At 38.0% G+C, this 24,918-nt stretch overlaps 1 protein-coding gene across 1 annotated transcript in view; it reads left to right on the top strand.

The window, feature by feature from the left end:
* Megf9 (multiple EGF like domains 9) overlaps positions 1 to 24,918 on the top strand; it is a 105,227-nt gene that overhangs the window by 64,011 nt on the left and 16,298 nt on the right. Inside the window, exon 3 of the mRNA XM_028885699.2 lies at positions 24,751 to 24,890. Within this exon, the coding sequence (XP_028741532.1) occupies positions 24,751 to 24,890 (140 nt within the window). The remainder of the gene's footprint in view (positions 1 to 24,750; positions 24,891 to 24,918) is intronic.

Below are 24,918 nucleotides of genomic sequence, written 5' to 3'. Positions count from 1 at the left end.
AAAGGTGGAAAAGGCCTTTTTAGAATAGGAAACAAGATCATTAATGACACAGAGATGCACTCAATATAGATGTCAAATAAAAAAGAAGCAGGGATAAGAGATGAATCTGATAACTCCTTCTGGGGTCAGGTCACAGAAGGCCATATAAATTGAAATTTACTCATTAAATAATTTTTAAAGATTTTTTTTTAATTATATGTATGTATCTGCATGAGTTTTGGGCACATGAGTGCAGTTCCATAGAAGCCAGAAGTGGGAATTGAATTCCTTGGAGTTGAAGTTAGAGGTGGTTATGAGCTGGCTAACATGGATGCTGGGAACTGAACATGAGTCTTCTGAAAGAATAATACATACTCTTAACTGCTGAGCCTTCTCACCAACTCCTTAGCAAGGTATCCTCAACAGTAGGAGTAAGATCAGCACTGTATTGTAGCAGTATCCAATGTAGGTATGTGTAATAGTGAGTGGTTAAATGCAGAGTGAAATTGCAGTTTGAAGTACAAAGTGTTGTAATAGCCACGTTTCTGTGCATAATCTCTGGGAATTAATGCTTTGGATTAATGCAAACAAATGTAAGGGCAGTTTGTGTTCATAAACTGGATTTATAGAAGTGTGCTGTAGTCCCAGCCTCCTTCTCAGTTGTATACCTTCTCTGTGTGCTTTCTGTTCTTTTGTTGCAGACTGCAGGGGCTGAATTGCTACACCCACTACACCCCATGGGATTTTAATCTCCCCAGGCCTTGCTGTTGAATATCAAACAGCTCCTCTATACCCGTGTTCTTTATGTGCTGCCGAATATAAATCCAAGGTCCCTTTACCACTAAAGAGTTTTAAAAGCTGTTATTCTTTATAGGGAGGCCATTGGTTTACAAACACAATAGATGTGGGAAAGTCGAAAACTTATATGGTTGACAGTTTTTCACAAAGTTTGAATAAAATCATACTTGTAATTAATTTTTCTACTTAATTACTCTGACCCTCATAAGCAGTAGCAGAAAGTGCAGTGCCTTCCTTTAAGGTCACCCATTCTCCAACAGTTAACTACTCATTGTGCAACAACTCTGGGGTGAGTCCTCCTATGACATTAAGTATAAAGGGAATGATTCTTATCGGTTCATTGATGTTTTTTGCTAATATGTGGAATTACTGATTGCAGCTTGGTCCCTGAAAAACTGAATACCTGATGCATGCTCACTATATTTATGGTGTTTTACCAGTCTGGATCCCTCACTACAGGTAGCAGTGATCTTTTTATTTTGAGGGAGGATGAATTTAATCCCTTAATGACAAGTTCTTGCAAGGATGCTCTAAACTGGGCTTCCTAAGTTACAGATCTTTACAATTAGCTTCTCAGTTTACACAGACTGCTATATCCTCTGTGTTCTTGCGAAGGTCTAAAACATTTTTTAGACTCTTACTAGCAAACTTGAGATCCTCCTCCTTCCCTAAGGGCGAGGAACCTTTGATAGACATTTGAAATGCAAAGGGTTTTGTTAAATCCTTCTCTCCAGATAATGGAACTTCACATAAATGAGGGAAACTTAAGTTAAATGATTCAGTTTAGGAGGATCAGCCTCAATGTTATTTTCAACCTCTGTCCAAATGACAAAGAAACTATAAATTTCTCTTGCTTAAGAAGAAAGAAAGCACAAAAATAATCTCTAGGTAAATATCTTCCTCATAGGCAATTTCATTACACTTTAAAAGATTGCCCCCCTCACTTCCCCTCCCCCATCCAACCTGCCCAACCCAATCCCTCATGGTCCCATCCACTGAACTCACCCTCCCCTCCAGTTCACCCAGGAGATCTCTTCTGTTTCTCCTTCCCAAAGAAATCTATGTGTCCCTCTTTGGGCCCTCCTTGTTACCTAGCTTCTCTGGAGATGTGGATTGTAGCCTGGTTACCCTTTAATTTACAGCTTATGAGTGAGTACATACCATGTTTGTCTTCTGGGTCTGGGTTACCTCACTCTGGATGATTTTTTTTCCTAGTTCCATCTAGTTGCATGTAAATTTCATGATGTTATTGTTTTTTATAGCTGAGTAATTCTCCATTATGTAAATTCACCACATTTTCTCTATCCGTTCGTTGGTTGAGGGGCTTCTAAGTTGTTTCCAAGTTCTGGCTATTGTGAATAACAGGGAGGGGGGTACATTTCAGAGTTAGGGTGAAACCCGGTGCTAGGGAAATTCCCAGGAATCTACAAGGATTACCCAAACTAGGACTCCTAGCAATAGTGGAGAGGGTGCCTGAACTGGCCTTCTCCTGTAATCAGATTGGTAACTACCCTAATTATCATTATAGAACCTACATCCAGTAACAGATGGAAGCAGATGCAGAGATCCACAGCCAAGCACTGGGCCAAGCTCTGGGAATCCTGTTGAAGAGAAAGAGGAGGGATTGTATGAGCCAGGGGGGGTCAAGGTCATCTCAAAGGAACGTGTGGAAACAACTAAACCTGGGGGGCTCATAGGAGCTCACAGACTCTGGACCAACAGCTAGGGAGCCTGCATGGGACCGACCTAGGCTTTCTACATATGTGTGACAGTTGTTTAGAGTGGGTCTATTTGTGGGACTCCTAGCAGTGGGATCAGGGCCTGTCCCTAATGCTTGAACTGGCTTTTGCAAACCTATTCCCCATACTGGGTTGCCTCACTCAGCCTTAATACAAAGGAAGGAGCTTAGTCCTACTTCAACTTGATATACCATGCTTTGTTGACACCCATGGGAGGCCTGCCCCTTTCTGAACAGAAACAGTACAGGAGGGGATGGGGAGGGCACAGGGGAGGCAGTGAGAGAGGGAACAGGAAGAGAGGAGGGAGGGGAAACTGTGGTTAGATGTAAAATAAATGAAATTTTTAACTAATAAAAAAGGGGAAAATAGAAGTTTTAAAGCTTTATAAACATATAGTGAGTTTTGGTCTATAGCCTGACTTCCTTCCAAGATGAAGATACCACGTAACTTGGAAAGTGCTACTGACATGTTACTACATGCTCTATAACCCTTCTCTAAAATGCTTAAAATCAGAAGTGTTTTACATTTTGGAAATTTGTATTAACTTCACCATTTGAGCAACCATAATCCAGAAATAAAGAATCTGGTGCAGAATTTCTAATCGAAGCTATTCAAAAGCTTCAGGGTCATAACTGACAAGAAAGGACATTGAAGAAAGGACATTTGGAGAGACTCCTTTGAGATGTGACTAGTAAATTCTAGATGATAGCTTGAGAACCGGCAACAGAAAGACATGATTGGAAAGTTTAGGAAAATCCAAGTAAGTCTGTAGTTATCAGCAGTTATATTAGGATACTCTAGAGGAACAGAACTCATAAAATACATATTATATTATTAGATATTATATAGAGAGATATTATATTAATATAATATTCTATAAGAAAGGATAGATATAATATGGAATATATATATATATATATATATATATATATATATATGGGTTTATTAGATGGCTTATTAGTCTGTGGTCTAGACAGTCCAACAATAGCTGTCTACTAATAGAAGGTGCAAGAATCCAGTAGTTTTTCAGTCCATGAGGCTGAATGTCTTACCTGGTCTTCAGTGTACACCAGAATCCTGGAGAAGTAATTTGCTGGATACTTTTATGTCAATTTGACACAAGCCAGAGTCTCTGAGAAGAGAGAACCTCAACTGAGAAAATGCCTCCGTAAGATCAGGCTGTAGGTAAACCTGTAGGACATTTTCTTAACTAGTGATTGATGTAGGAGGGCCCTTGTGGGTTGGGGCCACCCCTGAGCAAGTAGTCCTGGGTTCTATAAGAAAAGAGCCTGAGCCCACCAGGTGGATCAAGCCAATAAACAGTACCCTCCATGGTCTCTGCATAAGCTCCTGCCTCCAGGCTTATGCCCTATTTGAGTCTCTGTCCTGACTTTCTTCAATGATGAACAGTGATATGGAAGTATAAACCAAATAAACCCTTTTCTCCCCAAGTTGCTTAGGTCATCATGTTTTATCAAAGCAATAATAACCTTTACTAAGAGAAAAATAGTCTCCAATGCTAGTGAAGGAATGGACTTGCTAATGAGAGTGAGGGGAAGCAAGCAAAGAGAGTGTTTCCTTCTTTTATGTTCTTATATAGGCTGCCAACAGAAGGTGTGGCCTGGATTGAAGGTAGATCTTCCCACCTCAAAAGATCTAGATTAAAAGTGGTTCTTCCTACTTCAACTGATGCAATTAAGAAAAAAAAACCCTCATAGGTGTACCCAGTTGCTTGGGTTTTAGTTAATTACAGATGTACTCAAGTTGATGACATCAGTATATATTAACTTCTCAGTCTTTATCAATGTTCTGTGGTTATATATAATATTTAACTAAACATTAGGGGAAGTTGGGTATCTTAGGTTTTCTATTGCTATGAAGAGACAACATGACCACAGCAACTCATAAAGGAAAACACTTAATGGGATGACTTACAGTTTCAGAGGTTTAGTCTATTATCATCATGGTGAGACATGACGGTTTGTGCAAGCAAATATGGTGCTAGAGAAGGAACTGAGAGTTCTACATGACCTGTAGGTAACAGGAATTGAACTGAGACACTGGGCATAGCCTGGGCATAGGAGACCTCAAAGCCTACCTCCACAGTGATACGCTTCTCAAAAAGGCCATACATACCCATTCCAACAAAGCCACACTTTCTAATAGTACCACTCCCTATGAGTTTATGGGAGCCAATTACATTCAAACTACCACATTGGGAAAAAGCCATGTGAGAACTCTATACTTTAAAGACTCCTCTTTAAATTTCATATTTTATAATTAAAAATCAGTAGAATCAATATTGGGATCAGTCGAGAAAGGTAACATGGATTGTTGTCTTGCCATGAGAGCAAAGTTGGTCCAAGTGATACTTCTTTATAGGATAAAGGAATTCATTTTGTTACATGAGCATGTGCACATTTAGATATATGATGTTGTGATAAGAATATACAGTTCAAAGACCTCAGCATAAATCCAGCCACTCTGAATCTACTAGAAGAGAAAGTAGGATGTAGTCTTGAACTCATTGGCATAGGAAATCACTTCCTAAATATAACACCAGTAGCACAGACACTGAGAGAAACAATCAATCAATGGGACCTCTTGAAACTGAGAAGCTTTTGTAGAGCAAAGGATACAGTCAACAAGGCAAAGCGACAGCCTACAGAATGGGAAAAGGTCTTCACCAACCCCACATCTGATCCAGAATATATAAAGAACTCAAGAAATTAGACATCAAAATGCCCAATAGTCCAATTAAGAAATGGGCTATAGAACTAAACAGAGAATTCTCAACAGAGGAAACTCAAATGGCTGAAAGACATTTAAGGAATTGCTCAACATCCCTAATTATCAGGGAAATGCAAATCAAAACAACTCTGAGATACCACCTTATGCCTGTCAGAATGGCTAAGATCAAAAACACTGAAGACACCTTATACTGGAGAGGTTGTGGAGCTAGGGGAACTCTCCTCCACTGCTGGTGGGAATGCAAGCTTGTACATCCACTTTGGAAATCAATATGGTGCTTTCTTAGAAAATTGGGAATCAATCTCTCCCAAGACCCAGCTATACCACTCTTGGGCATATTCCCAAGGAATGCTCAATCATACCACAGGGGCACTTACTCAGCTATGTTCATATCAGCATTGTTTGTAATAGCCAGAACCCGGAAACAACCTAGATGCCCTTCAACTGAAGAATGGATAAATAAAATGTGGTACATATACACAATGGAATACTACTCAGCATAGAAAAACAATGACATCATGAGGTTTGCAGGCAAATGGATGGATCTAGAAAAAAATCATCCTGAGTGAGGTAACCCAGACTCAGAAAGACAAACATGGTATGTACTCACTCATAGGAGGATACTAGATGTAAAAGAAAGATGACTAGACTGCTACTCACAACTCCAGGGAGGCTACCTAGAAAACAGGACCCCAAGAAAGACACAGGGATGGCCCAATGACAGAAATGGATGATATCTACATGAACAACATGGATGTGAGTGGGGGTAATGTAGGGCAAGGATCGAGGGAAAGAGAGCTTAGGGAAGCAGGAGATCCCACCTGGATCAAGAACAGAGAGGGAGAACAAGGAATAAAAGACCATGATAAATGAAGACCACATGAGAATAGGAAGAAGCAAAGTGCTAGAGAGGCCCACAGAAATCCACAAAGATACCCCCACAATAGACTACAGCAATGGTTGAGAGACAGCCTGAACTGACCTACTCTGGTGATAGGATGGCCAAACACCCTAATTGTCATGCTAGAAACCCCATCCAATGACTGAGGGAACAGGATGCAGAGATCCACAGCCAGGCCCCAGGTGGAGCTCCAGGAGTCTAGTTGGCGAGAAAGAGGAGAGTTTGTATGAGCAAGAATTGTTGAGACCAAGGTTGGATAAAGCACAGGGACAAATAGCCAAATGAATGGAAACACATGAACTATGAACCAAAGGCTGAGGGGCCCCCAACTGGATCAGGCCCTCTGAATAGGTGAGACAGTTGATTGGCTTGATCTGTTTGGGAGACATCTAGGCAGTGGGACCAGGTCCTGTACTCAGTGCATGAGTTGGCTGTTTGAAACCTGGGGCTTATACAGGGACCCTTGGCTCAGCCTGGGAGGAGGGGACTGGATCTGCCTGGACTGAATCTACCAGGTGGAACTCAATCCTCAGGGAAGTCTTTGCCCTGGAGGAGATGGGAATGGGGGCGTGGGCTGGGGGGAAGGCAGGGGGTGGGATGGGAGGTGGGGAGAACAAGGGAATCTATGGCTGATATGTACAATTAAATTAAATTATAAAATAAATAAATTAAAAAATATATATACAGTTAAACTCACAGCCTAATTTAATGTCCTTTCTTAAGATTTTAAAAGACTTTCTAGAACTATGCTAGTAGACTTAGTTTGAAATAGAAGGACTTTTGTTCCTACAGAGAAAGCTTTGTCTTCCCCTGTGTCTTAAATCAGCATAATTTTTTCCTCTCTAATTTTTTTCCATGATGCATTTTGGCCTTTGCAACATGTAGAGTTGGTTCAAAAATTATGTTACTCATTAGTTCTCTGATATGATACAATGCACTTTGACAATTATTTACTTAATTACATTTTCACTCATATATAATCCCAAAAGTTATAAAGTACATATATATTTTTCTATTTACATTGAACATATATGTATTTCTTCAAACATTTATCATCTCTTTATGCCAAAAAAATTTATTTGCTCAAATCATTCCATCCATTTGTGACAGTGAAAAAAACAAAGTCTTTCTTATGTTCTTTTGAAATGCACAGCATATACTTGACATCTGTAGTCACCTTAGAGTGCAGTGACACACCAGAACTACTTACTCTTAGTCCCCCCTCACCCACCCATACATCTTTCTTTCTCATCTCCTAGTTCTTCTACTCTTCCAGGACTCTGGTAACTACCACTCTATCTTCAACTTCAGTGAGATCAGCTTTCCAGTCTACATATGAATGAGGTCATGTAGTATTATCTTTCTGTGCTTGGCTTATTTCATTTAACATAATGATCTATATTGCCTCAAATGACAGAGTTTCATTATTTTCTATATCTGAATAGGGTTCTGTTGTGTGTACTTCTTTATACATTGTTTAGCTGCTGGACAGTAGAGTTGTTTGCATTTCTAGATTCTTGTAAACAGTGTTCCAATAAACATGAGATTCCTCTTCAACATACTGATTAAATTTCCTTTGGCTATATACCCAGTAGTGGGATTGCTGAATCATATAGTTGTTCTTTTTATATTGTTTTAAGGAACTTCTGTACTGTTTTTCCATAATAGCTGTACTAGGATACAATGCCACCAATGATGCCATGCTTCCCTTTTTTCAGCTGAGTTTTTCAAGCTTCTACTTGTATTAGTAAATTCAATATGTTTTGTGAGGATGTTTATTTGATAATATCTGTAAAGCAATTTACAATTCATAGTAATCTTATAATTTAATGCAGTAGCAACTCTAAGAAATAGATAAGTGTGATTATCCAGCAAATTACAGATAAGAAATAATCAAAAGGTTATATAAGCCCAAGTTTGAGTGTCTATTAACTACCAGAATGAGAAGAGTCAATTTAATGGCTTTTAACATTGCACGTTCTTTCACTACTTTAAATTCCCATGAACAGCTAGCTGTGGTAGCACACAGGAGGTGATGCAGAAAGAGATCACAAGTTCTAGGTCAGCCTGGGCTAAATAGTAAGCCCCAGTCTCGAAGAACAAACAAATGATGAGAACAAAATCCTGAAGACTTCCATGGCATTCAATTCTGGAGTCATATGTGTCTGTGCTCTAGGTCAAGAGTTCTTGACTAAGAGAGAGAGACACAAGAAATATATTAATGAATAAATACATTTTTCAGTAGATAAGTTCCATAATATTGGATAGATTTTCAAAGATATGCCAAGGGTTAAATTTTATTATAATTACTATACTGAAGGGGCAAAAGCATAATTTCCATGTTGTCAAAAGACTATAATGAAAAGACAGCTTCTGGTATCAATGAAAAACTTCCTACTCTTCTGTGTCTAATTTTCAACACATACCATGACCATTTCATTAATTTTTACTTTTTTAATCTTGAAATAATATTTTAAAGAGTTCAGAAAATGAATAGGATGTACAACACAACAGATGCTATAGCTATTTGAGGGAAAAATTACAGAGAAATATATTACTTTTCTTGACTGACCTATTTGTTGAAAGAAACAGCATAATCCGGAAAAGGTATCAGGAGGAATAAGGAGATTATTGTTAATGAATGTGGTTAAACCTATGTGTTTGATGCTTTACATGTACATACTCTCCAACTTCTAACAACTAAATTATCATTCTCTCAGAAGCTAAATTACTTAGCAACATGTAATAACTAATAATTAGCACAACTTCTATTTGAGATGAGGGAAAAATAAACCCAAGGACTTGCACATGTTAGGCAACTGCTTTTGAACTTTGTAAATGGAATCTGAGAGTTAAAAAATAGTGAATTCAGATCTTTTTGGCCCAAAGGCTCTTTCCACTGTGCATTGAAATAGAACATGGCAAGATTATATGTGGCAGTGTGGGTATCTCATGTAAGTGCTAGGTTGGGTGTCTGTATGATTCATTGGTGTAGGGGTTGGTCATTGAAGAGATAAATTTAGAAATCACGTTGGACCACAGTAACAAGTATTTTATAGAAGGAAACATGAAGTAGTGAGAGTATATATTGAGAATCATTTGAAAGAAAAAGACAAGAAGTAAGACATACCAAACTGATTTAAGAGTCAGAACATGTCTTGGGGTTTTAATGACAGGTATTTTACTTTTGGAGATCTGAATACAAGTGTCATGGATTTATTCATTGAAGTGGGAAGAAGGCAGGCAGGGCAAGTAGGACTAAAAAACAAACATTGAGAAGCTATGGACAGTAATTGTAATTCGTTTATTGAGAAGGCTAGAGAGTAAGTTAAAAGGGACCAGGGCTTAATGACATACCCCTGGGGTCATTTGCCTGAAGTATCTTCCTCTTAGGTTGGGATTCCTATCAAGTTAATAGTATAATGCTAGAGATGAAAAATTTACCAGGAAGGGCTAGGACTGTAAACCTTGTGAGATATCTAGTGATGTTTTTCAAGTTAATTCCATACAGTGATTTTTCTAGTTATGGTCCCTGATCAACAGTATGGTCATAATCTGGGTAGTAGTTAAAAATATAAATCCCAGGCTCAAGCCAGACATATTCAACCAAAATCTCTGAGATAGGGCTCAACAATGAAGGTTACAATAAGCCCTCTGATGATTTTGATGCTTATTATAATTTCAGAACCATTGGTAATAGTGGAAAGTAAGCAAAAAAAAAAAATGTTGCCAAAAATCCACTCAATATATATGCATGGGCAAGAAGTGCAAGTGACAGAAAATGCTTGATAGGAATCCTCTAGTCTTTGTTTATATAAGCTAATGAAAACTATTTGGCAGAGTCTTAATTGATTAAGCAAATTTATTAGGAAAGGTTAAGTGGGAGTGTGGGGAGCTGTTATTTGTAAAGTGTTTGCCACATGAGGACCTGACTTTGGATTTGCAATATCCATTTAAAATGCTGGGCATGGTGGCACACACTTGTAATTCAAGGGCTGGGAGGGCAGATACAAGAGGATCACTGGAGCTTCTTGACCAGCTAGTTTTGTTGAATAAGTGAACTTCAGATTCAGTAAGAAGCCCTTACTCAAAAAACACAATGGAAAGAATAGAGGAAGACACCCATCATTTCTTTTGGCCTGCACAAACATACACACAAATATTTATGTGTACATAACACATACGGGAAGGCTTAAGCAAAATATATTTTTCTTTGATGTACGATTTTTTCCCTGTAAGTTTTTCTTAGTCTTGTTTTAAAGAACAAATCTAAGATCTCTGATGTCTTTATTGGCCCATCAAGGACATGTCATTAAAAGTTTTTTTTTTCTAATCACCTAGAATGATGATTTATTCCCAGCATTTAAAGGGATGAGCAAAATGTGACATAAAGTACCAGGACTAAGTGTGTAGGAGATATTAAATGGACTAAGGTGCAAACAGATGTAATACGTTTAGAGATTGTCATGACTTAATGAAGAAATTGCATGAATTTTGGAGCCAAATGAAGTTTGCATGGCTGTTTCTGCTTCATAACAACCTATGCACTGGAAATACAACAATGGACAAAGCACATAGCATTCCTTGACTTCATAGAACTATCTTCCTAGAGGAAGAGAGAAAGTGAATAAGGTAACAAGGAATCAAATAAAAATATGTGCTTATATTAAGTAGTAAGAAAACTTAGAATTTTTAGTGTGGTTAGGTAAGTCCTTATGGAAAATAGAGCATTTGAATAAGGAACACAATAAAGTAAGGGCATGTCATGGGGACCCCTGGTGGAAGAGTATTGCCAGTGTCTCTGATAAAGGAGTGTGCTTAGGTACTGAGCAATGCAAAGTCATTGTGGCTACAGTGGTGAAAGGTTGGAAGCAGGCATTAGAGAAGTGGGATGCTCAAAAAGTATATTTCAAAGATATGGAGAGTGCTGCTCTTCTGACAGGTATACTTTCAAAAGTTCCCATAAGAGCATTGGTGAAAAATAAGATGACAGCAATTCAGACATTGTTGCCCTAGTTCAGGGACAGGCACACAGATAAAACGATGTGAACCCTAAGACTGCTTGTATGCACAAAGACATGAGCATGTGGCAGAAGTACTCAGGAGTAGAGGTTAACTGATACTATGATGAAGAGAGTGTGGTTGGACCCCTAATTTATAACATACACAAAGGAAAGTTTCAGGTAGATTAAAAACTTAAATGTGAAAGCAAACATAAAGCTTTAGGGGAGCATTGTAATGACCTTTAGGTATAGTGAGATGCTTCAACAGTAGTATAAAACTAGTGACAGCACATATGGTTTTTAATGTGTTAGACATGTTCTACATACATGCCTAACATGTTTTCTAAATTAACCTTTATGATATTTGTATGAGATACTTTCTCCATCTTACAGGTAAGAAAAGGGGTTAAGTAATTTATACAGAGATAAGAAAAGGGATTAAATTATTTACACAGAGCTAGAGAGATGGCTCAGCAGTTAAGAGAACTTGCTGTTTGTCTTAGTCATTGTTCTATTGCTGTGAAGAGATACCATGACCACAGCAACCCATTTAATTGGGCCTTACTTATAGTTTGAGAGGTTTAGTTCATTGTCATCATGGTAGGAAGCATGGTGGCATACAGACAGAAATGGTGCTGAAAAGTAGCTGAGAGTTCTACATCAAGATCCTCAGAGAGCAGGAAGAGAGAGAGCTGCTGGGCCTTGCTTGGATTTTTGCCACTTCAAAGCTCACCCCCCAGTGACACACTTGTTCCTCCTAGTTCTTTCAAATAGTACCACTCCCTGGTAACCAAGCATTCAAATCTATGAGCCTATGGGGGCCATTCTCATTCAAACCACCACACCATTCTTCTAGAGTACCTCAGTTTAGGTCCCAATATCGATGATGGAGAGGCATGTAATCCCAGGTCTAGGGAATTCTTCACCATCTTCTGACCTCTGTGGGTACCCATGTACATGTGCATGTGGACACACAAATTAAACATAAAAATCTTCAACCATATTTTTAAGTCTATTTATTACATATATATTTTGCTTGCATATACGTATGTGCACTGCATGTATGCCTGGTATCCTTGGGATTCAAAAGAGGGTGTTAGATCTTGTGGAACTCAAGTTACGAATGGTCGTGAGCCACCATGTGGGTTCTTGGAATTGAACCCAGGTCCTCTGCAAAAGCAACAAGTGCTCCTAACTGATAAGCCATCTCTCCAGTCTCAAAAAAAAAAAAAAAATCTTAAAAGTATGATTTACATGGAGTCATATGACTAGTGAGAGAATGAGGATTTGAATTCAGGCATTCTAATTTTCCTGAGTTTGTGTTTTTGTGTTTATTTTTCACTGATACATAAAATATAAAAAGTTGTACATCAGTGTCATACATAGAATACTTAGTGCATGTACACTTTGTATTTTGTTTAAATCTGGTTAAGTATATCTGTCTCCAATATTTTTCCATTTCTTTATGCTGAAAGCTTTCAAAATCGTTTGAGTTTTTTTTAATTAATTTTTTATTTGAATAGGTGTTTTGCTTGCAAGTATATCTGTGCATCTCTTGGTATTTATTAAGTGGCACAATGTTATTTATTAAGCAGTGCTGTTTACCATGCAAGACAAGCCATGAGGCACAATGAAGCCCACTATAAGAGTTTATTAAGGGAAGGGGATAGAAGGGGTGTGCATAGGCCTATGGAATGACCATGCAAGAAGAGAGGAAAGGAAGAGGTGGAACCCGATTTTATAGGTACCCCCCCAACGTGTGCATATGGGTCTGTGTAGCTATGCCATGCATGCACGCAGATTACATGATCATGCTACATGCAAATTATGTGACCACATGGCACACAGATTATGTAGGATGTAAGGCCATAGGATGATGCAGGGCCCTAAGCATCTTGCCTGGCTACTGGACATTGCACACACAGTCATGTAGCTGGGGGAGTGGCTAGGAATTCTAACACCTCATGCATGCAGTACTCTAGGAGACAAGAAGTGGGGACATAGAGTCTCCTGGGAGTAGCATTAAAATGTGAGCCACCATGTCGGTGCTGGGAATAGAATTTGGGTCCCCTAGAAGATCAGCCAGTGCTTGTAACTGCTGATCCTCTCACCGGCCCCTTTAGTTATTTTTAAAATGCACAAAACATAATTATCTTAGTATGTATGCTCTTAATTTTGCTAAACTATCCTTCAAAATATAAAAAGGAAAATCCTGATCAATTTAACTATATTAAAAGTGGAGATTTCTGTTTATGAAAAGATCTTATAAAGAAGGTAAAAAGACAAACCGCGTATTGAGAAAGGACAATTACAGCATTTGCAAGTGACGGGACTGCTTTCCCAGAAACATTTCTAGAGTTTCTAGAAATAAATGTGGAAAGTACTTGAGAGAGCCTTTACTGAAGAGCAAACTCACATGACCTGCAGTTATGAAGACACTTCATTGCTTTAGAAATCACAAGAATGCCAAGTGTTGCTGAAGCACTGAGCACTTTCCTTCATTGCAAAACATGCACTGCCTAGTGAAATCAGTTGCCTAGTAATTCACTCCTTGGTTCATTCCTTAGGGAAAATTATACTCAGGAGCATAAGGGATGTATAAGAGTTCACAGAGTGTGGTTCACAACAGTTAAAAATTGAAAACAAACCAGGCATGGTGGCACACACCTTTGATTCTGTCACTTGGCAGGCAGAGGCAGGGGAATCTCTGTGAATTCAGGGCCAGCCTGGTTTGCATAGCAAGTTCAAGGTTATCCAAGGCTACAAAATGAGACGAGAGAGAGAGAGAGAGAGAGAGAGAGAGAGAGAGAGAGAAGAGAGAAGAGAGAAGAGAGAGAAGAGAAGAGAGAGAGAGAGAGAGAGAGAGAGAGAGAGAGAGAGAGAGAGAGAGAGAGAGAGAGAGAGAGAGACTGTCCAAGTAATGGAATAATTGAGTGGGCCAAGAATTCTTAGAGCTCTGTTTCTTCTGTTAAAAAAAAAAGTGAAGGGAATGAGAAATAACCCTCCTATCTAATTAAGCCAAGCTTCTGAGTTATAGCTCTGTTAATATGATATTTTTTGTTTTTTGCCTCTCTTTTGCTACTGATTTTTCAAGTAAGCTTTTAAATTTGGTGATGGTAAAATTAGTTTTCAGAAAATATTTTTGTACTTAGGTAATACACTTTAATTATTGGGAATTTCTGTCTGAATTTGACTTTGCTCTAACATTGTGTACTATTTGTCCTCAAAAAATACAAGGAATGTTTGGCATAATAGCCCAGTGTTTTCAACAATAAAGCTATCTTTTTTTCCTCAAGAAAAGGAGCTTTGCTCATTGTATAATGATCTTTTCCATGACCAGAAAGATAGGGACAGACAGTCTCCAGCCAAAATGTCCAACTGTTGAGTATTTTTGCTAATAAGACAGGAAACTATTTTTTCATCTCCTTTACAAAACTATAGCTCAAAATGAAATGAAGTATTGTCAGTAACTTTTCATTTTATTTTCCTATATAAAAACTTTTCTAGTAGTTAAATTTTCTTACTACCTCTTAAACCTTATTTTAACAGTTTGAAGGAAGTTATAATATATAATATAATCAACAGGGATTTTTTTTCAGACTCTATTTTAATTAGCAGTCTCAGTCTCTTGCCAAACTAAATTGTTCTTCCTTCTTAAAACAAAAAGAAAATTGATAGACTTAGTTAATATAATTTTTCTGTTTCTTGTTCTCCCTGTCAAGGTACCAACATGTAAACTATCTGAGGAAGAGAAAAGAGTAAGGCTCTTTACCGACAAAAAAAAAATGTGTGTGTGTATGTGTGTGAGTACAGATGTGTGTATAAGCAAGCCCATGAAGTCCAGAAGAGTGCATTGAATCCCCTTTAAACTGGAGTTATAAGCAGTTGTAATCTTCTTGATATAGGTACTGGGAACCAAGAAATTCAAGTGCTATTAATCACTGAACAAATCCCTCCAGATCCTAGTGACCATAAATACATCAGTTAATATATTTTAGTTAAAGTTAATGATATTGTATCTAAATATGTACATAAACATGTAGTTTATATCCTGCAAATCTTAAGAATCACTAGATGTTTTCATGACAAAAATGTGCCAAGATATTTGATATTTAAAAACAAATAAATGAAATCATTAGCTCATTGATACAAATGGTCTAGCTGGCTTTGATTCTATATGATGTAGGACTTTCCAGAGTTTTCCCTTCACAACTGTAAGATTTTCTTTCTGGAAACTGTTTGTAACATGTATCAGAATATATTCTTTTCCTAGCTACCTGTTGCTCCAAACTAGTGAAAAAATTAAGTGCTTACATGAAAGAGATACCATTATAGAGGGAGACATCATGGGGATAGGGAGAAACCCAGTGCTAGAGAAGTTCCCAGGAATCCACAAGGATGACCCCAGCTTAGACTACTAGCAATAGTGGAGAGAGTGCCTGAACTGGCTTACCCCAATAATCAGATCGGTGAATCTAACTGTCATCACAGAGCCTTCATCCAGTAACTGATGGAAGCAGATGCAGAGATCCACAGCCAAACATCAGGCCAAGCTCCATAAGAAGGATTCTATGAGCAAGGCTATCAAGATCATAATGGGGAAACCTACAGAGACAACTAAACCAAGCCAAACTAGTGGGAACTCATGAAATTTAGATAAACAGCTGTGGAGCCTGCATGGGGCTGGACTAGGCCCTCTGAATAGTGAGACAGTTGTGCAGCATGATCTGCTTAAGGGCCCCCCTGGCAGTAGGGTCAGAATCCATCCATCGTTGGTGCCATGAGCAGGCCTTTTGGAGCCCACTTCTATCTATGATGGAACACCTTGCATAGCCTTGAGGCAGGGGGAGGGCCTTGGACTTGCCTCTACTGAATGTACCAGGCTCTGCTGACTCCCCATGGGAGGCCTTACCTTCTTGTAGAAGGGAATGGGGGGTGGATTGGGAGGGAGAGGCTGTAGGAGCAGGCGGAGGGAAGAGGGGGATCTTTGGAATATAAAATAAATTTTTAAAATTTCTGAATTAAAAAAATAAGTGCTTACCTTTAATTTCTTGCCACTTTTTAAAAAGGGGTTTTAAATATAGAATCTAAAAGGCAAATAACTTGGAGTCTTTCCTGTATTTAGATACTGTGAATTCCAACCTATTCTAATATGTGTTAGGGGGGGAGACATAATCTAAGAATATTGTTACCATCTTCACAGTTGCTTTCATGTTTGAGTTGAAGTTTGTACAGACACTGTGTATATGGTTTTTAATTCTCACAGTAGTCTGCTCCGTAAAGGTTGTTGTGGTCATCTTCACTTCACAAAGGAGAATATCTAGGCTAAGGGAGAGTATATGCTTTGTGTCAGCTACTCACCAGGAAAGCTGGATGAGAACCAAGCTATATCTTCTCAAACTGTTTTTCCAGAAACTCTGATACCTTCTTTCCTGTCTTCCACCCTTCCCACCTAATCACTATAATTACAAAATAAGCCGGGCGTTGGTGGCGCACGCCTTTAATCCCAGCACTCGGGAGGCAGAGCCAGGCGGATCTCTGTGAGTTCGAGGCCAGCCTGGGCTACCAAGTGAGCTCCAGGAAAGGCGCAAAGCTACACAGAGAAACCCTGTCTCGAAAAACCAAAAAAAAAATAATAATAATAATAATTACAAAATAATGGAAATTCTGAATATTCTCTATCCACATATCTTAAACAAAACAGAATAAAAAACAAATTAGTGAGTACTTATTGATGTGTGTCATATCTTGAAATGACAGATTTTTTTAAACTTCCTTTTGAAAAATGAGTAACTATTCATGTTGGAAGACAACTGGATTTGTTAATAGACTTTTAAGAAATACACATTTTGGGGGTAAAGATTAAATCCAGGACCTTACACATGTTTTTGTGTTCTCCAAATTGAGCTATGCCACTAGCCCTAAGAAACAACTTTTTAAAACTTATACTGAGTTTTTCGACAATTTTCTTCATGTTTAATGTTCTTTATTATTATTAGGCCTTCCTGAAGAAATAACTTTTTAAGAATTAAAGCCTTATGATATTTATTGATACCAATGATAGTGCAAATTCTGTAACTCAGCCTTGGCACCACAAGAAAAATCTAAAACCCTATTTGGATAGTTTAAGATATGTAGGGTATAAGCACAGTTTTCCTAACTAGAGTAAGCTTATTCTCTATACAGTGTTCACAATTTGCTAGATATTAAAGTCCCTAAGAAATGACACCAGAGGAACAAATTCTACCTTAAATGTCTTGCTAGCGTATCTTACAGATTTCTGATTTCTGTTCAAAATGGAATGCTATGCCCTTCCTCTAGAGTGATGAAGCTATGAATATGCAATTCTTTCATTTCTGATCTATGAATAAGTACAAACCATATTTTTACATCCCCTCCCCCATGATTATATCATTGACCTTTGCTTCTGAAAGCATTCAGCAGTCTGTAACAGAGAGCCCATAAAAGGGGGTGTTGTATGGCTTTACTCTGTAAAAGAAGTCACACAGGCAAAGCTTTATGTTTGCTGAGTGATTGAAGTCTTATACATGCCAAAATTGGCGGTGGGCCATGAGTAACATGATGGAAAGGCACTTTTAGTACAACTCTTGCAAGCAAACTTCCCACTCTACTCCCTCGATTTTTTTTTAAGTGAAAAGAAAGCACCTCTTTTCCTGTTATTTAAAAAATCTACCCAGGAAAAGTGAGGCATGATATCTAGATTCAATCATTTGCTTCATCAGGATTCCTGAAGTTAACTCTGGTTGGTTTTAAAATACATAACTAAGGGATAGATTCTCCAGGGAGAAAGATTTCAGCTGACATCAGTGTTTTGAGTGCCCAGAACAGAATTCTAAAGAAAAAACATGTTAGAGACCATTGGTTCTCAACCTTCCTAATGCTGCAACTCTTTAATACAATTTTCATGTTGTGGTGATCCCTAAATATATTATTTCATTGCTATTTCTTTTCTTTCTTTCTTTCTTTCCTTCTTCCTTCTTCTTCCTTTCTTTCTTTCTTTCTTTCTTCCTTTCTTTCTTTTTTCTGTATTTTTGAGACAGGGTTTCTCTGTGTAGCTTTACTGCCTATCTTGGATCTCCCTCTGTAGACCAGGCTGGCCTCAAACTCACAGAGATCCACCTGGCTCTGCCTCCCAAGTGTTGGGATTAAAGGTGTGAACTACCAACACCTGACTCATTGCCATTTCATAACTGTAATTTTGCTACTCTTATGAATCATAATGTAAATGTCTGATATACAGGATATCTGATATGCGACCTCCAAGGGGGTCATGACCGACAGGTTGAGAACTGCTGTTCTTAGAGACAACAACTCAAGAAACATGGCTGTATCATAGCTATGGCATGTTTGTAATTCATTGTCTCATGGTAGATCCTCAGAAATAACTCATCCATTTATATACTAAGTAATGTATGGACAATACATACATTAATGGACAAATGAAGAGTGAGCTTGTTTTCATAGATGCTTCAGAATGCTTGAATGGCATCTTCAGAATGCCATCTTGAGTAGGAGTGATATTTCTTTGTAGTTTTCTCACATGTAGAAGGACTTAAGTGATCCCTTCTTACTGAATCATAAGATTTTCCTGTGTTTCAGACATGATGAATGTACATTCTCTTTGCAAAATCATTTAGTAGCTTTGGGATATATTTTGGGTAAGACTAGATATATATTAGTGGCATCTTTTCTGTTTTTTTTTTTTTCTGCGTGTGAAAACGAGTAAAATGAATTCAGAAATGAATAGGGCTTTCTATGGTCTGCATGATTGAAATGATTTATCCATATGATGAACTTTCATATTTTAAATGTTTTCTCTTTAATGGAGAGAGAAAGAAAGGCATGAAAAGAGAGAGGGGTGGGGAGGGAAAGAGAGAGAGGTGAATTAGAAATCTGCTTTGCTGTTTCATGATCTTTGCTCTCCCAACACCTCCCTATTATGTATTTATTTTTCTCATTTCTTTATTTTTTTAACTGACACCCCAGACTGTCCATATCCATATTTCTAGGACAGCATGTGATGCTCTAGAACAAGAACACAAGAGTTCATGGGACTCAATGCATGTTTTCTCTATGCAGGAAGTTATTATAGGTAATATGATTTGATAATCAATTCAGACAAATGAAAATGTATTAATAAATCCTTTCAAAACAAACAATGCTCCAATTATTCTTTATCCTAAAATGTACTGTGTTACATACAAATTTGCATGGCTAGGTCACTGGCTGCTGGTCTCCTGACCCATTTTGTTCTGCCTTAGAAAAGTGGGCATTCCAAAGTTATTTAAAAGGCATGTTTAGTAAATGCCTACTGGATCTTTTAAAAGAGCAGTGCTTACCATCTATATGAACAGTACAAAGTTTAAAACTGTCATCTAACTTGGGTATCTAAATACTTGCTATTGTAACTTCTGAGAACCTTGGGCTTTGTTACCCTACCACAGCTTTTCAAATGACAGGTTGTTCATCTTCTGTTAGGGAACATTTGACTTTACTGGAAGTGAGAGACAATGTTTATTCTAGACCAGGTAGAAAGGAAGGTCAGAACTTTAGGGGCAGTGAGATATGATGCGTGGTGTACACAGAACGATAATGACGAATAAACCCCAACTCACTGACTATAAACAATAACTCTGACTTCTCAATAGCAAACTAAAGATTATGACTTCCACCTAGAAGAGTTACCTGGAGAATGAGAAGATTTATTTATTAACATAGGTCTTCAACACAGGGGCTCATTGTTTTTATATTATTGTTATTGTTATTGTTATATTGTTCCTGCTTTTAGAATGCCTCTATTTTAAGGTTTTTTTCTGCAATTTTTTTTCTGCAAATTCATTTATTTGCCAGAAAATTGCATGACTAAATAGACTAGGTAGCTTTGAATAGAAATGTAGTTCAATACATGATTTTTTTTTAAGATACAATATTTGAGAGGTGGTAAATACAAATATCACAAGACTGGCCTTCTTTCTTTCTTTTCTAGATTAGATTTATTTGACTAAAGGCATACTAACTTTCCGTGTAAAAATGAGGTGTTTTTTTTTTCTACTTTTCTCCTCCTTTTTGACAGTTCTTTAGATAACCATGACAAGCAGAAGAGGAAAGCTATCTTAGTTGTTCTTCCTGTTGTTGTGATAAAATACTCAGGCAAAAGCAACTTCTGGCAGAAAGAACTTATTTCAGCCCTCAGCTCCAGGCTACAATCCATAATGGTGGAAAAGTTCTGATAGCAGAAGCTTATGGCCACTGGTCATATTGCCTCCCTAGTTAGGAAACAGAGGATAATGAATGCTCATCCTTAGGAGCCTTTCTCCTTTTTCTGCATTCCAGGAACCAATCCACTTTTTGAATGTATCTTCCTACCTTAAATAACCTAGTCAAGATAATCCCTCATAGGTGTGCTTCAAGTCTTGCCTCCTAGATGATTCTAGATCCTGTAAAGATGGAAATCAACAATAGCCATCACAGAAGCAAAGTTCAACTCTGTTTAAAATATTTTCTTAGGGGTAGAAGGTAAAACTTACTGGTTGGACTAAGGGCATAATAAAGTGAGAAAATCTTAATTAAATAAAACCCTTAGATTTGTAAACTACAGTAGAGTATCCATGGTTGAAAATTATATTACTTCTATTCTGCAAAATTCAGTCCAGAGTCCCAGTAATCTTCAAATTTGGAGCTTCTATTTTTATTACAGTAATAGAAGTGGAGAGGTGATAGGGGAGTGCATTAACTGACATGCATAAGAGCTAGGTAAGTATTAATAGTTTTAGCTTGGCCTGCTGAACTGAATCAACAATTCCTTAGGGAATCACTATTAGCAGCTAAATCTCTAAGAAAACTATTTTAAAATGTAGCTTTCAGTTAAATTGCCTCCTATCAAATGTGAGTGCTGCCAAGATCTGCTCATACAGAGTCTAAACTTTTGAGGCCTAGAATGAACATGTAAAGAAAGGCATTTCCCCCCAAGTGTAGTGGTGCACACCTGTAGTCACAGCGTTCAGAAGGCTGAAAGAGAGTTAGAGGCCAGCCTGGACTGGATTACCTACTGAATGCCTGTCTTCAAAAAATAATAATAATAATAATAAATAAATCAAACAAAACAGTATCCCTATTGAAGAAAAGAGGGGACAAAGAGAAAATACTTTAGTTGCTTTTCCCCCCACGAACCCTGATAATTAGTGTTTTTAATCTTTTCCTCCTCCCAGTGCCTAATTCCAAATTTTAGTTTGTATATTTATTGAGCATTCATCAGGTATTTATTAAATATGTACAACAAACATTTACTTGTTTTACATTTCTGAGGTTACCAAGTTGGTTACATACAATCCTTGAACTGAAATACCCATTTAACAAGGTGTACAACATTAAAACCACCTGTTACAGAGCATGGTCCCTGTACTTGTGATAGGTCTTGAAAATAGGAAATTACTTGATAAGCTTTTGTTTCAGGAATTTTATAATCTAATGAGAAAAATCTTAACCTATTGAAAGAATATAGGACAAATTACACTTGGGATTAAAATGTAATATGGGGAACAACAAGATCTCTGTGGACCAGCTAGGAAAAGTTTCATTGCAAAAAGTGCCTTGAAAACAGGAAAAATTTTAGAGGTAAAAATGAACAAAGGAAAGTTTACAGAAGAAATACTGTGCCAAAAGTTACTTGAGGAAAATTTTACAGAAATTAGTGACAAGTCGGACATAAATGAATGATTGTAAGAACATGGAGCAGAAAAATTAAATGCTGTCAAAGTTATATCTGATTCAGCTATTCTGAAATGCTGTACTCTATGCCATGTGTTGCATTCACTTTGATTACTTCTGTGACAGTGGATAGAAATCACCAGGCAGTGATTTCCCCAGACATGCCTGGAATTGGGCTTCAGATCCCCTGGGGCTAGAATTATGGATGGTTGTGAGCCACAGCATGGGTGCTGGGAATTGAACTTGGGTCCTCTGCAAGAGCAATAAGTGCTCTTATCCACTGAGCCAACTCTCCAGCACATTACTTTGTGTATTTCTGTCCCAACTAGCTGCAATTTTCCTAAATTCCTTGTCATGATTTCTCCAGGAGCCGTGGGAGCCTTTGTTTAACCCCCCTTCCTGCTTCTTGCCATGGGCATACCCCAGGCCCAACTTGGTTTCCCAATGCTTCTAATAGTCAGATATAAGAAGCAACCTAAATTCCATCAAGAGAATTAAGTAAGAGATGGTACATTTGAATAATGCCATGGTATGTTGCTATGAAATAATTATTTGAGGGCTAGAGATGTAGTTCAGTGGTTGAGTGTTTTGCCTGGCATATATCATGCCTTGGGTTTAAATCTTCAGAACTGAAAAACAAACCTGTAAACTGATAGGGACCTTCTTTACTAGATATTTATGTAGATGACAACAACAAGCACATCTATCTTCCTTTTGTCCCTTCAGTTCACTGTTAGCCCTGCTTCTCCTGTGTATGGTGGAAGGCTGTCTTATATGCATTGCAGCAATGACTGTCTTCCTGTGTGTGATAGAAGGCTGTCTTATATGGATCACAGCAGTGAATGTCCTCCTGTGTATGATGGGAGGCTGTCTTATATGGATCATAGCAATGACTGTCCTCCTGTGTGTGATGGGAGGCTGTCTTATATGGATCACAGCAGTGAATGTCCTCCTGTGTGTGGTGGAAGGCTGTCTCATATGAATCACAGCAATGAATGTCCTCCTGTGTGTGATGGGAGGCTGTCTCATATGGATCACAGCAGTGAATGTCCTCCTGTGTATGATGGGAGGCTGTCTCATATGGATCATAGCAGTGAATGTCCTCCTGTGTATGGTGGAAAGCTGTCTTATATGGATCACAGCAGTGAATGTCCTCCTGTGTATGATGGGAGGCTGTCTTATATGGATCACAGCAGTGACTGTCCTCCTGTGTCTGGTGGGAGGCTGTCTTATATGGATCACAGCAGTGAATGTCCTCCTGTGTATGGTGGAAGGCTGTTTGCATGGGACACAGCAATGGATGTTCTTGCCCTTTGGTTTCTGTTTTGATTCATTCAACAGGAGTCCCTAATTAAAACAAAAAAATAAGCTGGGTGTGGTAGCACATGCCTTTAATCCAAGCACTTAGGAGGTAGATGTAGGAGGATCTCTGTGTGTTTGAGGCTTGCCTGGTCGACATAGTGAATTCCAGGACAGCCAGGACTACACAGACAGACACTGTCTCAAAACAAAAACAAAAATGAAAAACTTTTAAAAGAAAAGAGCCAAATGTTTTATATTTTAATTATTTTGGAGAATTGTTATTTTTGTTATAATCTAAGAAAAGAAAATAAATAGAAATTGATGGGATACTAAGTAAAAATTTTTAAGTCTTTTATTTTTACTTTGTGGGGGTGGTTGATTAGCAACCTAGAATTTTTATAGTATTTAATTGCAGGAGCTGGAGAGATGGCTCTGTGCTTAAGAGTGCTTGCTGCTCTTACAGAGGACTAGAGTTCAGTTGCTAGTACCTATGTCTGGCAACTCACAATTGTCTGTAACTTTAGCTCCAGGGCATCCAGTGCCTTCTTCTGGCTTCTATGGGTACCCACAAACATGTGCATATACATATACCCAGACACACAAACACACAAATAAAAATAAAATCTTAACAATTTAGCATGAAATGCATCAGATATCCCAATTCTAGTCATAATTACTTAATTGTGAATTCTATCTTATTTATCAGAACTATGATTTAAATGCATTGTAGGCTCAAAATAGAGAATTATATCAAGTTCCTAATTTAGAAATAAGTGTGAAATGATTCATTTATCAAAATCTTTGTTTGTTTGTTTGTTTGTTGGGGTGTATTGCTTTTTGAGACAGGATGTCCCTGTGTAACAGCCCTTGTCCTGGAACTAGCTTTGTAGACCAGGCTGGTCACAGAGATCCACCTGCTTCTGCCTCACAAGTGCTGGGAATAAAGGCATGTGCCACACCACTATGGCTGTCTCATTTATCAAGATCTTAATCTTCACATTTGTGGCCCAGAAGATAAGTAAAGGCTAGCTTATTTTCTCCAGTTGGAACAGATGCCTGTAGAGCTTTGGGATAATCTTAAAATGAGATACAGCAGTGGTACAAGTTCTAAGCCCCAGTGTTCATTAGAGAAAAGTTTACACTGGGAACTTCTAGTCTCCATTCTTTTTTTTTTTTTTCTTGTACTTTAATCTAAAGCATAGAGGATGGAATTGCCATAAAGTATTAAAGTATTGTTATCAATACTACTAGCTGGATTATATCCATCAATTTCCTAGTTTTGGAAGCTGGGGTAAAGTGATTATAACTTGAGGCAGGCCTGAGCTACATAGTGAGGTACAGGCCAGACTGAGCTACAAAGTGAGACCAGGGTTCCAGAAAACAAAACCAATCAAACAAACAAAAATCCTGAAAAAAAAAAAATCCCTTTTGTGCCTCTGAGAAGTAGAATCTAGTAGAAACTCTTGGCTGTGTCCTGATAATCTATGGAGCATTAGACAGTACAGTTTTCTAAATCACTGAACTTTTGTTCATTGTCTTTTATTTGCAGTTCTGGGAATTGCCAGTGCAGAGTGGGTGTCACTGGCTCCATGTGTGACCGATGCCAAGATGGACATTATGGCTTTAATAAGACAGGCTGCTTGCCCTGCCAGTGCAACAACCGATCCGATAGTTGTGATGTTATCACAGGTATGTAGTTTCCTTAATTGAATATAAC

Source organism: Peromyscus leucopus, chromosome 2 (assembly GCF_004664715.2).
Source record: "Peromyscus leucopus breed LL Stock chromosome 2, UCI_PerLeu_2.1, whole genome shotgun sequence".
Classification (NCBI taxonomy): domain Eukaryota; kingdom Metazoa; phylum Chordata; class Mammalia; order Rodentia; family Cricetidae; genus Peromyscus; species Peromyscus leucopus.
The sequence above is the reverse complement of the archived record's forward strand: the minus strand, read 5'-3'. Positions and strand labels throughout refer to the sequence as shown.